General features: G+C 41.8%; 1 protein-coding gene across 8 annotated transcripts in view; it reads right to left on the bottom strand.

Moving 5' to 3' along the window:
• The window catches only part of LOC135253400 (disco-interacting protein 2 homolog C-like), a 168927-nt gene that overhangs the window by 79193 nt on the left and 70359 nt on the right, over positions 1 to 19375 (bottom strand). For all 8 annotated transcript variants that reach the window (XM_064332661.1, XM_064332653.1, XM_064332655.1 and 5 more), the window contains exons 2-4: positions 9517 to 9588; positions 7264 to 7380; positions 3361 to 3486 (exon numbers count right to left, since the gene is read on the bottom strand). In XM_064332661.1, the coding sequence (XP_064188731.1) occupies positions 3361 to 3486; positions 7264 to 7380; positions 9517 to 9588 (315 nt within the window). The remainder of the gene's footprint in view (positions 1 to 3360; positions 3487 to 7263; positions 7381 to 9516; positions 9589 to 19375) is intronic.

The raw sequence follows: 19375 nt of genomic DNA, 5'->3' as shown, positions 1-19375 counted from the left end.
CGCATTTCTGAAAGATCTGTTAAGCTCTCTCCCTGTAAAACAATAAAGCACTGTATGCTAACATACAGGTCGTAACAAATTTAGCTTATACAGTTTGCACTCTCACTTTATGTTGATGTCACATTGATGTCAACAATCTGGCAGGCACATCCACACTGCAGCCAATTTGTTCTTTCAAGACTGACGACGAGCTGTCCTTGTTCCTCATCCTTTCAGTTAACTTCAAACTATCTTCACAATCTGAAAGAGCTCACGAGTGTCACATGGATGTTCAGTTCAGACTTCAGGTTTCTTGGTGAATGTTCTCTGGTTCCAGGTATTTGCTCTATGGTTCTGTGGTAGATTGTTATTCGGCTCTAGGTTATTGTTCTTTCGTTCCATTTTACAGGTAATTGCACTTTTGTTCTTGATTCAAGGAAAATGTTTGGTGATGGGAAATTATTCACGGATCAAGGTAAGTGGCTAAACATTCTGAAAGGACATCTGGTTTTCAAATTGCAAATTACAGTTTACAGAAATAACCTGAGCAGATATTTTCTTTCTCTGTACTGTCAGAAGTGCCAATACCATGACTGCAGAGCAATGGTTAATGCTGCTCTAAAGGAACCATCTCAAATGGGTTCAGAAACACCTCATCATTATGGTTACGAAAGGAGGATGGAAATTGTCCCTAGATGCAGGCTCTCCAGCAAGCTCCAGAGTAGCAGCCCACCGCACACAACATTACCATGGGTCTGTCTCTGCTTTTGAATAAAGAAGTACGAGTGAAATATATTCTGGCTTTGTCCCGACACGTGTGTGAAGGGTCAAAGTACACCACACAGGAGTAGGCTATAGGCTGGCATGATGTATGAAAGAGACTTCCTTTTCATTCTTGATTAACATGATCTGTCTGCGAATGGAAGTCATGTAATAACCTGACATATATTTGCAGTTGCGTAGAACGATCGTATTCCCTCATAAATTCAGTGCAAACTGAAGGGTGCTATGTGCGTGCAGATGCCTCGGTTTTTCTCCCAAAGAAACCTGGGCATAAAGGATTATTGCTGCTGCCAGCACAAATACGTTTATAAATCTTTTGGATGCTTCTGGCCTGATAAAAGGTCCACCCCGTCTCCCTCTCCAAAATCAGCACAGGGAACCCACTCGCAAAAACAGGAAGTGGATGCGACCTGACGCTGCATTTGTTGACTGCCAAATAAGTGGTTTCCTAGAGACACTTAAATCTAATTATTCCACCATGCCCCAAGAGTTCCTGATGACACCCCGGAGACAAAGCTGCGGGAGGCGCTGAGCACGGATAACGAGTCGCCAGGACGATGCCGGGAACGTGGAGCTGGAGACCAACCTGGACGCAAAGCCGTAGCTGAGCTGGGAGCGGGCGTTCCCCCACCTGAGGCGCTATCCAATTTCTGCACCGTGAATCCTGATCGGCCAGAGCGACCAGTTTCCCGGTCAAGGTAACGACTGTGTTTGGTTGTGATGAGTCACTAGGACCGCAAGCACCTTGGGACCAAGAAATGAGCTCCAACAAATATGTAGCTTTTTTTAGGCTTTGCTTATCACAGCTAAAAATACTTTCATACAGCATATCTGACAATTCTTCTGAAAAATGTGCCATTGTTAAACACACAGAACAGCCGTGTGTGTGTGTGTGTGTGTATGTGTGCGCAAGTGTACAGTATATGAGTGCGTATGTGTGTTTTAGTTAGTGTATGGATACATCTATGTAGTTGTCGAAGGACTGTTCTTACTGACACAGTCTGATCACGTCCTGCATTGACATTCTCAACGCTTGACACGCATCGTTGCACTTTGACAATCCTCCAACTGCCCCAATAGAACCTCAATTTCAGTTGAGCAGTCTTTGTGACTAACTCTGCCATCCATGACCCCAAATGAACCTCTCGCTCTAGACTTTGCTCTGCCACCTTGATCCTAAATCAAGGTCAACTCAACGTTTTTATACATGCCACAGAGCATGATAGGATGTTAATGTCTTAAATGTACCATACAGCACAGCTGTATGGAAGCATCTGCATTTGTCATGTTTCTCCACTCATTCATGTGTATGTGTGTGTGTGTGTGCGTGTGGGTGAGTGTATATGTGCGTTTTAGTTTGTGTATGTATGCGCGTGTCTGTGTACACGTGCATGCAGGCAGCGCTTTGAATTTGTGAGTAATGTGCAATCACTCTGATAGCGGTTCCCCAGATCGGCTGTTTTCCAGCCCCCCTGTCCTTGTCCCAAAAGAGCACACAGCCTTGACCACCCTCTAAGCCCATATTTCCTCTGTATGAGGGGATCATACACGCCTGGCTGAATACCTCCCAGAATCGGCTCCAGGGTATGACCATAAGCATGGCCCAATGCATTGACACTGCCACAACAGTGACCATACAAGCAGCCTGGTTTCACTACTGAATTCTCCCTGTCTGAATAAGCCATCTTTCTTTGCGAACATCTCACATTAAATAATGTACTAAATAAACAACCACATAATGCTCAGTAGGATTTCAGGTCAGTCTGACATTGCGCATGCGTAAAAATATGATGAAACCCTACCAATTCCAACTGCCAGTTTTAGGGCTGTGTGCTAATTTTCTTATGTACACAAAAACTGTGGCACAGTAGATGGTCGGAAGTTTGCTATTCAGGAAAAACTTGCAGTCCTATTTATGAATACACTGCACACAAAGGCAGCCAAGAACAAAACAAATACCTTTCACCCTCATCATCAGCTGGACATGACTTCACAAACAGCAGAGTGGATTACCGTCTCTGAGGGGTACAAGAGTGTACAAGACCAGTGACACGGCTGATGTCAACGCACAGAGATGCAGTCTAGTGGAAGATAACTGGAGAAAAAAGCACTGGAAAAAAAGGCACAAAAATACTTTTTCTACCGTAGGCTGTTTGGTCATCAAGGTTTTTAGTTCCACATGTGATTTGGATTACCACAGCTTAGCAGTTATATAAAAAATGAGAGAACAGGCCACAGAAACAATGACCAGCACATGCTGACAACAAATAGAAAGACGCAAAGCTTACGAAGGAATTGCAGCAACATGGAGGCTAACAGAACAGAACACTTGGACTTGATTCATGGGTGTTTGTCTCTTAAGTGGAACATCGGTGGAATACACTTCTATTGACGGGGCACCACCTTTAAATTGACTGAATATATCTATGAATATAAACAGTACGGTTCTCTTTGTGGTTCTGTGGATTCATTATCAAGCTGCTTATAAAGGGGAAGAAAATCACCAAAAGAGCCACCCAAGGTGAAAGCAGGCTGAGGTGTCTGGGGAACACACACCCCTGACACTCTTCAGCCGGGCGCGAGGTGCGAGAAACTCACCTGGAGGGGTGTAGGCGTCCATGGATGTCTGGACCACCAGGGACCGGCGTTTGGATGGCATGGGCACGGCCATCTTGCGCTCCTTGTGTTTGGCGAGGGCGGCCTGCACAGCCTCCGTGTGCACATCTGCAGGACACGCAGGAGAGACACATCGTTTAACAATCCCACCAAAGTGCATTTCAGCCCGTTTATTGTAGCGACATTTTCGCAGAGTGCCTGACTTGAATACATCTTTGGTGACGCACCCTTTACTTAAACCATAATTCAACATACACTGCATAACCAAAAGTATGTGGACACCAGACATCTAACATCTCATCCAAAAATTATGGGCAATAATAAGGAGTTGGTCCACCCTTTGCTGCTATAATAACCTCTACTCTTCTGGGAAGGCTGTATACTAGCATTTAGAGCATTGCTGCAGGGATTTGCTTCCATTCAGCCAGAAGAGTATTAGTGAGATTGGGCACTGGTTGGCCAATTAGGCCCAGATTGCAGTGGCTTTCCAATTGATCCCAAAGGTGTTGAATGAGGCTGACGTCAGGGCTCTGTCAGGGTAGTCAAGTTCTTCCACACCGTTCTCGCCAAAACCATTTATATTTGGAACTCACTGAGTGCCGGAGGGCATTGTCATGCTGAAACAGGAAAGGGCCATCACCAAACAGCTGGGGCAGCACAGAATAGTCTAAAATTTGATTTTATAATATGTCTGGCATATATTGAAATATGCAACAGCCACATTTTCATCATGAAGAGAGGTGTGACGCGTGTGTATTTTGGCTGAGATGAGATATTTCTAGATGAGATGAGCATCAGTGTTCAGAATGGGCTGTAGGGGCTTGATACCACCGGTTGGGAGATCAGCAAGGATTTGCAGTAGCCCCACTGGGACATGACAAGGGCCTGGACAATGAGCTGGGTAGCACGTGCAGAAAAGAAAGGAGATTTTTCAGATGCTGAAGACAGGATTATTCACAGTTAGAAAACATGCATGTCAATGAATAGTACCAGAATTCTGAATTGCCTCAGGTCCTGCGACAAGAAAACTGTAACCCTGCCACCGTTCATAAAGGGGATGAGCTCATTATATGCCAGAGTTTGTCAGCCTCTACCGTTCTCATATCAAACTGCTGAAGGAAAACAGGCATGGGCTTGTTTAGAACAAGGATGGGAGACCTCCTGGGAAAACCAAGTTGCTGCTGGAAGAGGTGTTTTTGAGACAGCAGGGGGCAATCTTCCCTTTGGACAAAATAGAAAAAAAACCCAGAACAGTGATGGGCACCGTTCTAGAGAATGTAGCATCCTTGAGATCAGATGTTGAACTGAGGTCCACTGTGGTTATTAAAGCTCCAGTGGCACTTTTCAAAAGGGTGGGGGTGCTAACCCTGATGTCTGGGTCAAATTCCCACAAAAATGGCTCTCTACATTTGCTCATCTAATCACATTTACATTACATTATGTTACATCTACAGTCGATAGACCTACTTAGTTAAACAAATCAATACAAAAAGGGGTGAGCAGCGACCAGCGTCCAGCAAACATTCATAATTCATTTAAACATAAGATCTTTGCAGATCATTCTGGAATTTCAAAACAAAATAAAGGAAAAACATCAAAGTAATGTCATAAAATTGCAGACACCCGTATCCTTAATTGGGGACATTAAATACAGGTGTTCATTTTAAAGCAGCAATAAGTGCCAATTTTTCCGCCAAAAAGAATCTCTCGTGCCAGTAGCTGTACCACTGGGGATGCTGAATGGCTGAAGTTGAGCAGGTGTGGGCTTGGTTATGAATTGGGAAAACTAAGTTACTGCAGATGGGCTGTGCCAGATAAACCCCAATTCCCCAGTACAATGACAGGGATGCTGCACTGAAGGAGACACATTTTTGAATGAGACATTAAACCAAGGTTCTGGCTCACTGTGGCCATTAAAGTTATGGCAGTTATTGTACAGTCAAGGGTTCCCTAGTGTACTGGCAAAATAACATTGGCGGAGGTAGAGGCAAGTTACTGTACATGACTCAACTGTAATGTGCTTTGAGATAATGAGAAATTAGTGCCATTATTATTATATTTATATTATAAATATTATAATTAGTGCAATTATTATATGTATTCCTGCCACTCCCCGCCAATGACCCAGATCAGGAATAAGCGGTTTAAAAGGATGGATATAATATAATGGCATATTTAAGAAATGGTGTAGCACTTTATTTACATAAATGAGAAGTCATTATTCTTTTATTTACTGTAAAAAATTGATATGATTTGGGTAGTGTGACATCTGTCTGCTGTGTGTGCTGATAGCAGCACACACGTCACAGTTAATTGGGCATAATGGGATGCAAAATCAAGGGACAAATTTGTTTCATATTTACCCTATATTTTCAACTAGAATGACCTGGATCTGGGCTAAATTCAAGGTGTCACTTTATCAGCTCAGACCTAGGGCCACAATCATGAACAATGAGTCTATCTAGACAAAAGCTTATTCTGGGTCTGAGGAAGCCCAAAAATAAACAACAAAAAATGACATTGCAAAACCAGCTCCCAGAAGTGTCAATTAAATCCACACCAGAAAAGAAAAAGGAAGTGCCTTGAGAAAGGCTTACAGAGGGTAACAGAGGAAAATTGACAAATGTCCTTTTGGTAATAGCAATACGTTAAAATTTTAATACATAGTGGACTTCAAAATTACTAGTGTCGTTAATAAAGATGAGAAAAAATGTACACAAAATAAACAGCAATGGGAAATTTACCAAAAATTGGTACTCATGGGAATTCACAATTCCATTAGCCTAGGACAATTAGATACAAAAACAGCCCCATAACATCAATTCAGCATCCACCTCTATATTTTGCCATAGTTATAATGTCCAGTTTAATCAAAAGACAGACCCTTCATCTTTTTTTCTCGTAAGCACTCCATGGTTGATTTTGAGGTATGCTTGGGATCATTGGTTTACTGAATAATCTGGTACTTGCTAGAGCTCATGATTCTATTGACCGTAATGAGGACCAGGACCTGTAGATACAAAATAACACCCTAACATTGAAGATCCGCCACCATATTTAACCATATCAATTTTGGACTCATTTGACAACACAGTTCCAACTGAAATTCCAGCCCTATACTTTTATTGGAACCACTACTTCTGGAATGAGAAGGACCTGCTGTTCTATTTCAATGTCTTGGAGGAGATCATTTCCAACATGATGTGAGACACAAATTCCCCAACTAGGCCATGCAGGCTTCAGTGTCTTTGGACAGAGTTTCTGACACAAGCTTCGCCCAATAAGCTATAAGAGCAGGGTATTTCTCCTAATGATGTAAGTGGATAATTACTCACTGTAGATGTATTCTACTGGGGAAACTATGATGTACGACAACAGACCCGTGAGACTCCTAGGGCCCACCTTCTGGCCACATGCCTGTATTTACATAATCAAGAAGGCTGTATTTCAATGGGAACACAATCGCTGTGATCCTCAAAGGGAAGAGTATGCTTACACAAGCAAGCCACGTCAGTAGCTGCATGTGCTGTACCTTTGGGGAAACATTGTGGTAACCTCTTACACCTCACTCACAGGTGAATCATACTGGAAATAAAGTGCAGTCTCTGAGAGGGAAAACTGAAGACAACAAAAACATACTCTGTTATGTTCTTCAAATATATCTGAAACTTTAACATGACATTACCAAAATCTCCATTTGAGGGAGCATACTTCAGTCTAAAAATACTGCCTTAAAGTAATAAATAAATTTGAGTAAGGTCAGGAGGCAGAATATTTCAGCAGTGAATGGTTCTGTCACTGGACCGACCCCATGCTGGGAATTTCCTGTAGACCCTTGCTATCTGAGCGTACGTAGTCTTTCTCCTAAAGGGGCGGAGTACGTACCTGATCTGTACCTCTCGTCCCGGGACCCAGAGGAGCGGCGCCGGTGATACCGGGAGGAGGAAGAGGAGGATGGAGCGAGAGGGGGTCTGCGTTCGTGGGCCATGGATGACTCGGCTCCTGTGACACACAGAAAGGGTAAACGGGAACGCCCCGCAGTCAGGGTCAACGCAGCTCCGCACACCTCCAGTCATCACAGTCACACAGCTCCACACACCTCCAGTCATCACAGTCACACAGCTCCACACACCTCCAGTCATCACAGTCACACAGCTCCACACACCTCCAGTCATCACAGTCACACAGCTCCACACACCTCCAGTCATCACAGTCACACAGCTCCGCACACCTCCAGTCATCACAGTCACACAGCTCCGCACACCTCCAGTCATCACAGTCACACAGCTCTGCACACCTCTAGTCATCACAGTCACACATTCACACATTCACTGAAAGGGAGATGAGCATTTACTCAACACCACATTAGCTTAAGAACTCATAACCCTGGCCTGAATCAAAACTGCCATCATAAAAGAATAAAGTTTTAGAAAAATTATAATTAAATTTATTTACAAATAAGCAAATTTCATACAAGGAAACAAGAAGCTACCATGTGCCACACAATGGAATAAAAAAGTACATAACAAATAAGGGTAAAAATGCATCATACTAAATCAAATAAGTCAACATTATAAGCTTAAACAAGTGCGCTTTCTGCTGCGTCTAGTGACTGACATTTTTGCGTGGTTTAATGCTGTGGAAAGCCATGCAATGAGGAACAGGCCATATACAGTAGTTTTAAAGACTGGTCAGGTTAAATAGGAAGCAGAATGAATCTGATCATGCATGAGGCGCTCGGTCAAATACGTACAATCAAAATCAGTGGGTTTTTTGTGTACAACACACAGGAAAGCCCCTAGTGCCCCTGAAAAAATTCCTCTCCACTGAAACCAATGCAGAGAAGACAATGCTGAACGCATTTACCAAAAGAGCAACTGGCTAATCTTCTGTGCAACTTGACGGTAGCTTAATCAGTTCAATGGCTTAACAGTAAGCCTGAAGACACTGCAGTGCTCCAGGACAGGGAGTGCATAACCTTGCAGGCATTGTGGGCCTTCAGGACCAGGGCTGGGCAGTTCCTGCATGTCTTACAGATCTCAGAGATCACAGGTGAGCAGCAAGGTGTCACCACAATATAGAGCAGCAGATGGACTACTGAGGCAGTGTTACGCATAAACAGAATAAAAGGGTGCTGTCATAGATCTTATCTGAATGATACATCATGCCCCAGTACACACAGAGACAGTATTGGTAAAAGGTTTGTGTGTGCTTTAATACAGACTTCCCAGGCGTCTAACAGTGTAATGCAAAGCTGCAACCTAATATCCTCACGCAAATGCATATGTAAAGCTTTTTCATGAGTAGCTCATTTAAAAAAATAAGTCAGAAAACCCCAGCTACAAATATCATCTAGTGGCACCAAAATGGACCATGCCTACCAAGCGTTCACAATGGGGCTTGGGGCTTCCAAGAAGATTTTTTTGGCAGCAGACATTGTTGCCATCTCAGAGAGAGAGCCCTCCAGCTGACTGTGAGGCCTTGAAGCAATAATAAACATAATGCCTTTTGTCAATATTATTTCCCCTACAGAGTTTTATACATCTATCAATGCAAATGAATGACACTTTGATCTATTAAAGAAGCTTCCGTATTTTCATATCATGGTCTCTATTACTTTTTCATAAGGGGGCCGCACAAAAGGCTGCACTTAGGGCACCGGATGCACACGTGGCACAGAGTCGGCAAAACGCTGTTTAATGTTCCTTTGCACCTCAGCAATTTGCCTGAAATGGCACTTAACTGCATTTTACAGGAGCTACTGGCTCATTCTCGAACATCCAAGAACTGCTTTCAGAGTGCAATCTGGGACTTGTAAAGCTGTGAGAACAGAGAGAATTCTGGGACATACTGTGTTTAAGACCAGGACCAGACAGCATTCTGGGATAGATGTGAATAAGACCAAGGACAGAGAGCACTGTGGGTCATATGGAGTTTGGATCAGGGAATTCTGCAGTAGGTAAAATCAGAATCTTGCAGTATTCTGAGATACATAAGACCTGGATCAGAATGCATTTTGGAAAATTGCAAAGATTTACCTACAGCAATACTACTGCAATGAAACGTGTGAAGAGGTGCATGATGAAAATGTTCCTGAGGCAGGGTGCTCTAAAAGTGGAGACTTCAATGATCCCCTACCTGAAGGCTGTGGGAGGTAGGCCCCGATCAACTTCGCCCGCTTTTTCTCGTAGCCTTTCTGTGTGATGTCACCTACCGGAGGAGAGGAGAGAAGTGGTTAACAGGAGGAGAGAAACAGTTGAGTAATAGCTTAGCTGTGTGCTGCTCAGTGGATCCACCCAGAATAACCAACAGGAGCCAGCGAGGTGCCAACGGATCAGGCCGACCGTGGTCCTGAAACTCTAACCAACACACTGAACTTTACTCAACAAGCAAGGATCACCTACAGACAAAGGGTGAACCACTGACGTAATTTATCACTATTGTATTTGTTGTGGGAGAATCACCCTTGTGCACACACTTTCACAGTGCATAAGTTTGACTATTTCAAAGATCTGTGATATAATTACACCAATTCACATACAATGACATTCATGATTTCAATCAATCTGATGGCAACAAAGCGATTGGAGATGTAAGACTGGAGTTTAATATTGAATTTACTACTGAATTGAATTATTCACCTTTCTATGATTCAAATATATTTTTTAATGTAGCAGAATCTATATGTGGGAGCTAGGGTTAGGGTTCGGCTTGGTTAGCATTCATACACTCGGCCCACCTCTGCACTGACTTCCTATTTCTGACAGGAAGTGCGAGGGAACCCACGGGTCAAATGTGGAGGACGGGTAGCAAAAGCAGTCAATGAACAGGACAAAATACTTTATTTCTGAAGTGAAATTTTTCTGCTCACATAAACACAAAGGAGGTATGAGAAGTAGCAAGGAAAGGTTGTGCAATGAAGAGACCCACAACAACCCCAATTCCACTTCAACCCCTACTTGCCAATACAAGGATTCTGGGCATTGCAAAGGCCCCTGTTCTACTTTGAACTGTGAGCATGGTTTGCCCTTTTACAGCTGTGAAAAAACAATTCTCTGTCTTGATTTATTCATTTTGCATAAGTTCTTAACATTGTTTTTATCGTCTTTTTTTTTTTTGTTCTCTTCCGGTCTTTTAAATATATAATTTTATTATGCTGTATTGTGATCCTTTTAAGCATGTTGAACCTGTGGCCTGAAAAGCACCATATAAATAAAAATTATTATTATTCATTAAAACTTTTTAGTAGAAGGAAAATCCAGACTAATGTACATACTCATGAGAGCAGTGTTATACAAGGAAAAGTCACAGGTAGGCAGACAGATAGTCCACACAGCAGACTACCAAACTGAGAGAAAAGATTTTGTCAATAAAACCATTAAATTCACATTATTAGCTATGCAAGGTTTGTAGACTCATACTAGTTAAAATTTGAATTATAAATAATAAAAGCTTGTAGGCCTACTTGGTGCCTCATGGATGCTGCTTCACTTAACCATTTACAGAACAATGTACATGTTGGCTTTGAAAACATTTACATGAATAATATCAGTGATTGCATCTTGATTCTGTAGCCAGGAACTAGCATCATTAAAGCACTCCAGATTTGTCATTGCCAAGTGCTGAGAAATAGACTTCACTGAGAAGTGGCCTAGTGAATGTCAAATCTAGCAATTGAGACAATAATTGGAATTTTAATGAAGCAAACCCACTTGCTTCATTAAAAACTAGATGGCAAACTTACAAATTTCAATTATTAGTCAAAAACTGAATGCAACAGCATTGTTCCTGTCATGTCTTATCACTCCCTGTGACAAACTCAAATTAGCACATTCAGAAATTTACAGAAGCCTAAACTCCTGTCGCCTATGACTTGATGATGCCAAATCATAACACACTGTACAGGCTAATTTAAGTTCTTATAGCAAGTAGACTATGTTAACTACAAAAAAAAGCTCAGCAATACATCAAAATTACACGCTGAATCTATTGATACATGTGATTAATGTAGGTCGTTGCTATTTCATCACCGAAATCACAAGCATCATCATCTTGAAATTAAAATAAATACACTGTATTTGTTATATATTTGGTATAATTAATACCAATTAATTATTTAAATAGTGCAATCAAAATAATTACGAGATTGGAGGAGAAATTTATTGAAGAAATGAATTCATGCCCGTGAAACCCAATACTTTATAATGGGTTTCAATGGGGAATTCTGCTTTTTGACATCATTTTTATTAGAGTTGTAACACCTGCCTTAACCACCGGGGCTTGTGAGTAGCAAACTTTCTGCCTATCCCTAGTACCCTTGTCATCGAGACAGGGCGGAGGGGTGCAAAAAATAAATAAAATACATAATCTTCAAACACAAAAGAGAAGCAAAGAGGTACGTGGTATCTAATCAGTAAGGACAGCAGGTGTTATGAGTTTCCTGTTATTAGCTAGGGGTTGTCTGGAATCTCCTTTCTCAAGTCTTATTTTGGAAAACATGTCTATTACTATTGAATCACGTTCATGTTCAGGCTTGTTTTCTTTTACTGTTAGCTGGTCTTTCATCTACCAAAAATAGACAAAAACTGATTCTTTCCTCATCCGCTCAATGCCAAATCAGTTATAGTACATACATTTATATATCTGCAAGGCAGAGCATGAGATATTTCACCTTCTTGGTCCAAGCTCAGTTTGATCACATGAAATACCCTCCAGTGCTCTAACCCCACAAGCCAAAGCATCATCACTCTTCCTCTCAAATTACGTCCACCATAACTGATATTGTTCCTACAGGATGCGTGGAGTGAACCGTTCGGTGCAATATCAAAAAAATGAGATCATTTTGATTAGGACTGTTCTGGGAGCTACAGGTGAGTCACTAGACTGTGTCAATAGAGGCTGTGAACTGACAACCATCTGGTGCAGCCTGGTCACTGTCACTGCCAACTACAGTGATTAAGTAGCTGTTAGTTGGTTACAGAATACATTTGATGGAAAAAAAATTGCAAATATCCACTATGCAAAGGAATTGTGGATATACCTCTCAACATGTATCCTTACATATAAAAATTATATATAAATTAAGATTTTAAGCTTTAAGTTTAAATCAAAATTTTTACGCTTTGAGAACACGGAAATTCAAAGGTATTTTAATTTCCTTAATCTGAAAGTCTCTTACTGGCAGCCAATTAAATACCTTCAGCAATGTGGTGATAATTCATTACATGTAACCAAAAACACGATAAACACAATCGCACGCCATCGCCCACTTCCCCCTCAAAAGATAACAATTAGCCGCCTATCTGAGAAATGTCAGGTTGACTGATGATGGATTGATCTGTTGTTCCAGCATGTGTGCCAGAACAGCGTTTCCACATTTACATTCAATATGGTATCCACAACAGCAGCCTCATTAGCAGTACCTCATCTGCTATTGGAAATCAGTATTTTTCTATTATCTGTTAAATATTTAATGTGTGGTATACTGTTCAGTATAAGCTACAACAGTTTTCCTTTCAACTGGAGTTCAACTTTATACACGGCATTACTGAAAATTACAACGTGCAAACAGAAAATTGCTCCACCTAATGCACCATGTAGACTTTCAGTTAATTGTGTCAGAAAACAGCATGTCTGTAAAAAATTACCGCAACTAACATAAATCACACAAAATGCTGTCATAAAGGGCAAGTCCTGCTGCTCTGAATTTGCACTGTAAGTAATATAATTGAGAAAATACCAAGTGCATACACTCTAGATTCAGATTTACCTAGTCACATTGTAGAAGCTACAAGAAGCACTTTACCCATACAGAAAATAATCTCACGCGCTCTGAACACACGTAAACACTCACACGTGCGCACAGATTGTGAAAAACAATTTCCCGCATGGCTTCAGCACGGTTTCCTCTTTGAGGCTCCCCTTAATAGGAATCAATTCAAGGCATCCATTCCACATAACAGGGATATGGAGGAGGAAGGGCAGCTTCTGCTCTGCGAGCCAGTGAAAGTAAAAGCACACGGACACATAAGCAATAACCCAATTACAGACACTCACGCAGCAAAGCATCGCATGGTACTCACTAGTACCTCTTCATCTCAGGGGAGGCCTCTATTCTCTCTTTCTCACCCACATTTACATTTCAGTGATTTAGAGCACCTACACAACTTATTTATGTACATAGAATTCATTTATAAATCCAGATACACACTGAAGCAATTCAGGTTAAGTACCTTGTTCAAGGGCACAACAGTAGTGCCCTACCTGGGAACTGAACCTGTAGCTCTTCCCTGAGAGGGGATTTTCTAGGCTAATAGATATGCTAATTATAAATATTGGTGCACTTGATCCGCAAAAGGACTACAACCGTGTCTGCCTAGACACAGGCATGGCCAAAAGGTCAACCCCAACTGGTCATCAGCAAAGGTATGACATCATGAGAAAAAAATTCCATTCCCACCACCGCTTCAACTGGTAAAGAGATAAACACCAGCCAGTAGGGTCAAGGTAGCTCACATGACTGTAAATCATGAAATACTACTGCTGAACATAAGCTTTTACCATAAGTTTTTTAAAACTTTATTTAACCAAGAATGACACGGTCAATTCTATTCATTTTCACAGTTCCCATGTGAGGAAGTAAGGCTTGTGGCAAATGTCTGGGGAGGTCAGGCAATGGACCATAGGAAGAGGGTTACTAGTACATGGACAGACTGAGTTGTCACCCAGGACACAAAGGCCCCGAAGGGTATTGGGGCAAGGAGGAGGGTGCGGGGACAGAGACAGACTATGGGCAGGGATAGGGATGTTTAAATATAACTAAAGGTTCATCTCATCTCACTTGCAGCTATAACAGAATCTGAAAAGAGTGCAACGTTTAAATAAACTTTTTAAACTGCATCTCAGTTGCTTCCTGAGTGATCCGAGGACAAAAGACTGTGACAAAGATGAATGAGTTAGCAGAGGCATGTGGCAATGAAGAATGCGTCAGTGTTTCTATATAAAAGAGAGCCCTCAGACTCTGCCAGGTGTCTCAGATCTCCCACAAAATAATTTACAATAGCTCACTTTAGACCCAGTCAGGCTGTTTACAGCCCACTCCTCCTGGCCTCATTCAAGGGGGAATCTCTTCAACGTTCTGATAAACATCTGGCCAAGAAATGAAGCAGGGTTTCAGGAGAAAATCGTTCCTGGAGTCCCAGTGTGTCCGTTTCAGGCCCTCTTAGCCAGACCAGCCAAAACACTCTAAATTGGAAAACGTTTCTTTATTCATCACTTACATAAACTCAAATGTTACTTTTTTTTCTGTGCACAGTTTGACGAGTTCACAACATTAGCTCAAACTATGTGAAGAAATAAATAAATGCATGTGTTTAATTCTAAGTTGAAAGTTAAGTATAAATTTAGTTTGAATCCAAGTCTGTATAAGCGTCAAACAGAGACCTGGCCCTTTAATGAGCAAACTATTTAATTCTGAAACTATATTATAATTCAGCTACTTAAGATTTCACGTAACCAACCCTGTTCCTGCTGATCTACTGTTGGTTTTTTGCTCAAACCCTAACAAAGCACACCTCATTCAAAAGCCAGAGATCTTGTTGAGCTACTATTTAATAGTCAAATTAGGGGTGAAGTGAAAACCTACAGGATGGTAGATCTCCAGGAATAGCATTGGTTACCACAGCAGTGGCAGGTCTAAAAATAATCCCCCCACATCACCATGGTTTCTTGTCGCTAGACAACAGTAGAAGAGGACTGAGGAAGAAAAAAGGACTATGAAAGGACAACTGTTGACCAATAAAATGCATCTTACTCACACACTGCAGTAAGGAGGCCCAGATGTCCCACAATTTAATCAATGAGGAAGCCCAGGCGGTCTTCAGCAAAACAGAAAAAATGTTTTTGTTTATATGCCCACATTTCATAAATATTTCAGATTTCAAAAATTACATACCTCTTTGATTTTACAAACAAATATCATTTTGCCTCATTTACACATCCAGGGAAATATTGCTGAATTCTTGCAATTATTAAATATTTATATTGTATTAAATCTTATACAGAAGAACCATAATATAATGGCTTCAAAACATAGACGTGCATCCATGTTCTAGTATGTAAAACAGTCACTGCATTGACATGATAACCATTTTTATTGGTCCTCATCCACAGGGTGCTCATTTGAAATACTCTCAAATTACAATTTTGAAACCCCTGGGTTAAGTAACCTGGCTTGCAATCCGAGTTCCGCACGTTCATTTCCTTGCCATGACAAGCCTGAGTTCACTTACATTGCAAGCGCTTAGACGATGCGTGAAAAAGCACAGACATGGCCCGCTAAGTGACTGTGACAAAGACCGTGCGTGTGTTTCTACTGTTGCCTTTGCCCCGGCTGACCTTCAGGGAAAGTGGACTGTTACGGTATTCCGACCACTAACCTGGGCCGACAGCACGACAGCTAGCCCACACAAGAGGATTCATCCTGTCTGTCCTGCGTAAATAATAATGTTACTGGAGACCTGCTTGCTTACAAGGAAGCTCTTTTTTTCTGCAAACTGTCATATAAAGTGCATGTTCCCCCTCAAGCTATACAATGCATGCACAAACCAAGAATGCTCACTAAAATGCTAAGGCCAGTGAATTCTTTCAACATGTAATATGTAATAGATGCTCTTGCCACTTTCGTGCAGGCAAGCTAAGTTTGAAATTAAGCATTGCACCTTCTCTGATTGCAGAAAAACCAATGCGAGTTTTTCTGTAAAAAATGAGAACCGCAAGAAATTGCTTACATTTGTGGAGGCCGACTGAAATATTAGAATAACCCCAACAATATTTGCAGGACCAACCATCTACAAAGCAATGTGGCTTTGCCAAAAAAGCTAGCGGTGGTGCATGGTGCTGTGCCTTCCCTCCCTCCCAACTGCTGCTGCTAGCAACACTCCCGGTTGTCCCAAAACAGATGCCTAATGGATTGATTCAGAAGGCCTACTGTTAGCTAGCGATAAATACATAGCTTTCAAGCTTAGATTTGTGGAATCAAAGCTTTTGTTTATCCGCGTGTAATGTCCGGAGTTTGAGACTGCCGTCGAGTCTAATGTTAGTGTACAAGTAGCTCAGTGTTACATTACACATTGAATGATCTGCAGTGTTAACTATACGATGGCAAAGGCTTGCTTTATGTTTATTTCTTTCATTTTGTCTGGTAGCCTAATATTACTGCACAGCACAACCTGCTCTAACCTAGTAATGAGGAATGGTTTACATATGAGGTGTTTTAGGAATATGAATATTAATGAGCGCAGGATACACACCCACCCTGTCCTTATCTGCTGAACAGGGCACAAAAATCTAATAGTGTTTATTACAATGTAATGGTTATACCTGTGTTAAAAACTTAACAGAAATATTAAGACGACAATCAATTGTCACTTCTGAAGAATATAACCACAATGCAAATCCAGCTTCCAGGGCCTTTAAAAAGCCATAAGCCACCAATGGTCTGCATAAATCTGGCAAGCAATCTCCCTGATTCGGGTCTGTAAAAAACAAAGGCAATGCAAGCAGGTGTAAAGCAGGCACCAGAAAAGCTCAGCTCTAAAGGGTAAGTAGCAGTTAAAACCCCAATGGCTGAGGAACAAAGCGCTGGATTGGCTCAGGACAGAACAGTAAGTTACATGCAGCACAGAACAGCCAATGCGTGCCAATGGAGAGGAGCAGGCATGGAAGAGAGTAGCTAACATTGAAGCCTAAAAGCATCAACCCCGTGAGAGGCCTACATTTTCAAGCTTTCAAACCCACATAAATGCATAAAAACACTAACTTAAGCTAGGGCACTAACTTTCCATACATAGAAAGTAGATGGATGTTTACCAAAAAGCTATATGCCTTTTGACGCTGCATATCGCAAGATATGCAAATAAACCTTATATGGGCAACCTTAAAAATGAGGGGCCACCTTCTACAATAAGTGAGCCACTGATTTCAGTCAATTACAAATTTTTGCAAGCGAGAATAAAGTCTTTTGAATGGTCCATGGATGTCAGCCTCTTGATAATGTCACACATTTTCCGGTCTGTGAAACCTAACTCTCCTCTGCAGAAGGATGCTTCTCTAGGCTCCTTTATCAATCTGGAGCTACACTTAATCTCCTGAAAAGGGGCTTGTGCCAAATTTCATTTCACTGACAACACACAGGTGCCTCCTGAGTTCTGAACTCTTCTCGTATTTAAGGAAGGTATCAGATTCCACACAAAGCCTTCCATCCCTCTGCCAATCCCTCTGCCAAAACTAAGGTCAGACATGGCTCTAAATTCAACCTGGAACACCAAGGAGGAAGAAGATACTGGTACGGATGTATAGTCATTTAAATAGTAGCCTACCATTACAAACACATTTTTAACTGGCCTGCTCTCAATAATGTAAATATGACTTAATGTACTGAGAATATCCAGCCCCAGATGATGAGCTGATGATGTTATCAGAGCGCACCAAGTGAGCTTGTTCCAAGGGGAGGGGGTCATTACAATTTCCATAATAATTTAAAATTGGAACATTCACATTGGAATATTCCCCCTCTGACTTGCCCTGACCCTGAATACACTCTGACCTGAAGAGTCTCTGTGATGAAGATTTTTAAGAGATGCTTTATCCTCAAAGACAGGCTAAACAGAGATGAATTGTAACACTCCAACAATGGCACAATGCAGTGACCTCCATCAACAAAGAGCTCTATCTACTGTTTCCAATTCTTGAATGGAATCCATTACTGTTTAGAGCTTTGTTACGCAGAAGGTAAAACCTGAATATATTGGTTGGTTAACGCTAACTGAACATCGACACTGAACATTTTTCACTTGCTCCTCTGGCAGCTGTGGAGGAAGTTCAGTCCTCTAAAATAATGACTGGACTGAGTGGCGCACATCGCACATAACAGTGAAGGGCAAGTGCTCGTCTGTGCTCAAATAAAAAAGGGCTTAGCAAGGTGATGGGACTGCCATAGGAATACAGCTGGGCATTCCAAATCGAGAGCACAGAAGAAGCGTTCCCCAACTCCTACAGTAGGACTGAATTAAACGAGATTCTTCATAGTGAGCAATGGGCCGTGAGCAGAGCCTGAGACTCCTTTAATATAGAACTACCCCTGCTGAGTGATTTATCTACTGCATCCATGATGGTTGCAGGCCAAAGGTGCTGTGCCATCCACAAGACAAATCTGCCTCTGCAAAGCCAAAGCTGTTCACTGTTACTGCAGGCATCTTGAAAACCCACAGGGCCTTAATAAAATACCAATTGCAATGACCTTAGCAGTGATTTAAACATTGAAATAAGGCACAAGACTACTGAACTTCCTTCCTTCTGAATTCCTTTTAGAACTGGAATGGCAGTTGGTTATCTCAGATAAATGTCAATTATTGTTGTTTTTGGTGTTATTATTATCATTATTACAATATGTGAATGCACACTGTGGATGCACATAACTATGATTATTATTTTATTACTCTGAAAACATGCAGGTGTAAACTGCAGATGCAAATGGACAGTACATAAACCATTCTTTATATGCATACTACACATACAGTATGCAGAGCAGGTATTAGCCTATCTGAGGGGAAGAGAACAGAGATTCAGGCGAGGAGGCTCTGATTCTGAAAACAGGACCCAAACAAAGCGGCGGACCATCAGCAGTACCAATGAGAGCCTTTACAAAAGGCAGATAGGCGACCTTTGGCGCGTTCCAAAGCAAACATCAGAAGGGGGGCCAAGGCGCAGGCCCAGAACATTCCCCAGCCAGGACCTTCCCACCATCTCATGACCCGATACTGCGATTACCCAGCTAGTTGCTGAGATGCTTTCAACAGGAATGGATGGGGCGGTCCAGCTCACTGGGCTCAGTGAACTGGACAAAACCCAGGAGGGAACCTCCGGCCTTGGCCTTTGCACCCCGCTCTAAAATGGAAGGAAAAGATGTAATTTGATTGGCTATGAGTGAATTCAGCTG

Source organism: Anguilla rostrata, chromosome 4, assembly GCF_018555375.3.
Source record: "Anguilla rostrata isolate EN2019 chromosome 4, ASM1855537v3, whole genome shotgun sequence".
Lineage (NCBI taxonomy): Eukaryota > Metazoa > Chordata > Actinopteri > Anguilliformes > Anguillidae > Anguilla > Anguilla rostrata.
Note: the sequence above shows the minus strand (reverse complement) of the source record. Positions and strands in the feature narration are given on the sequence as shown.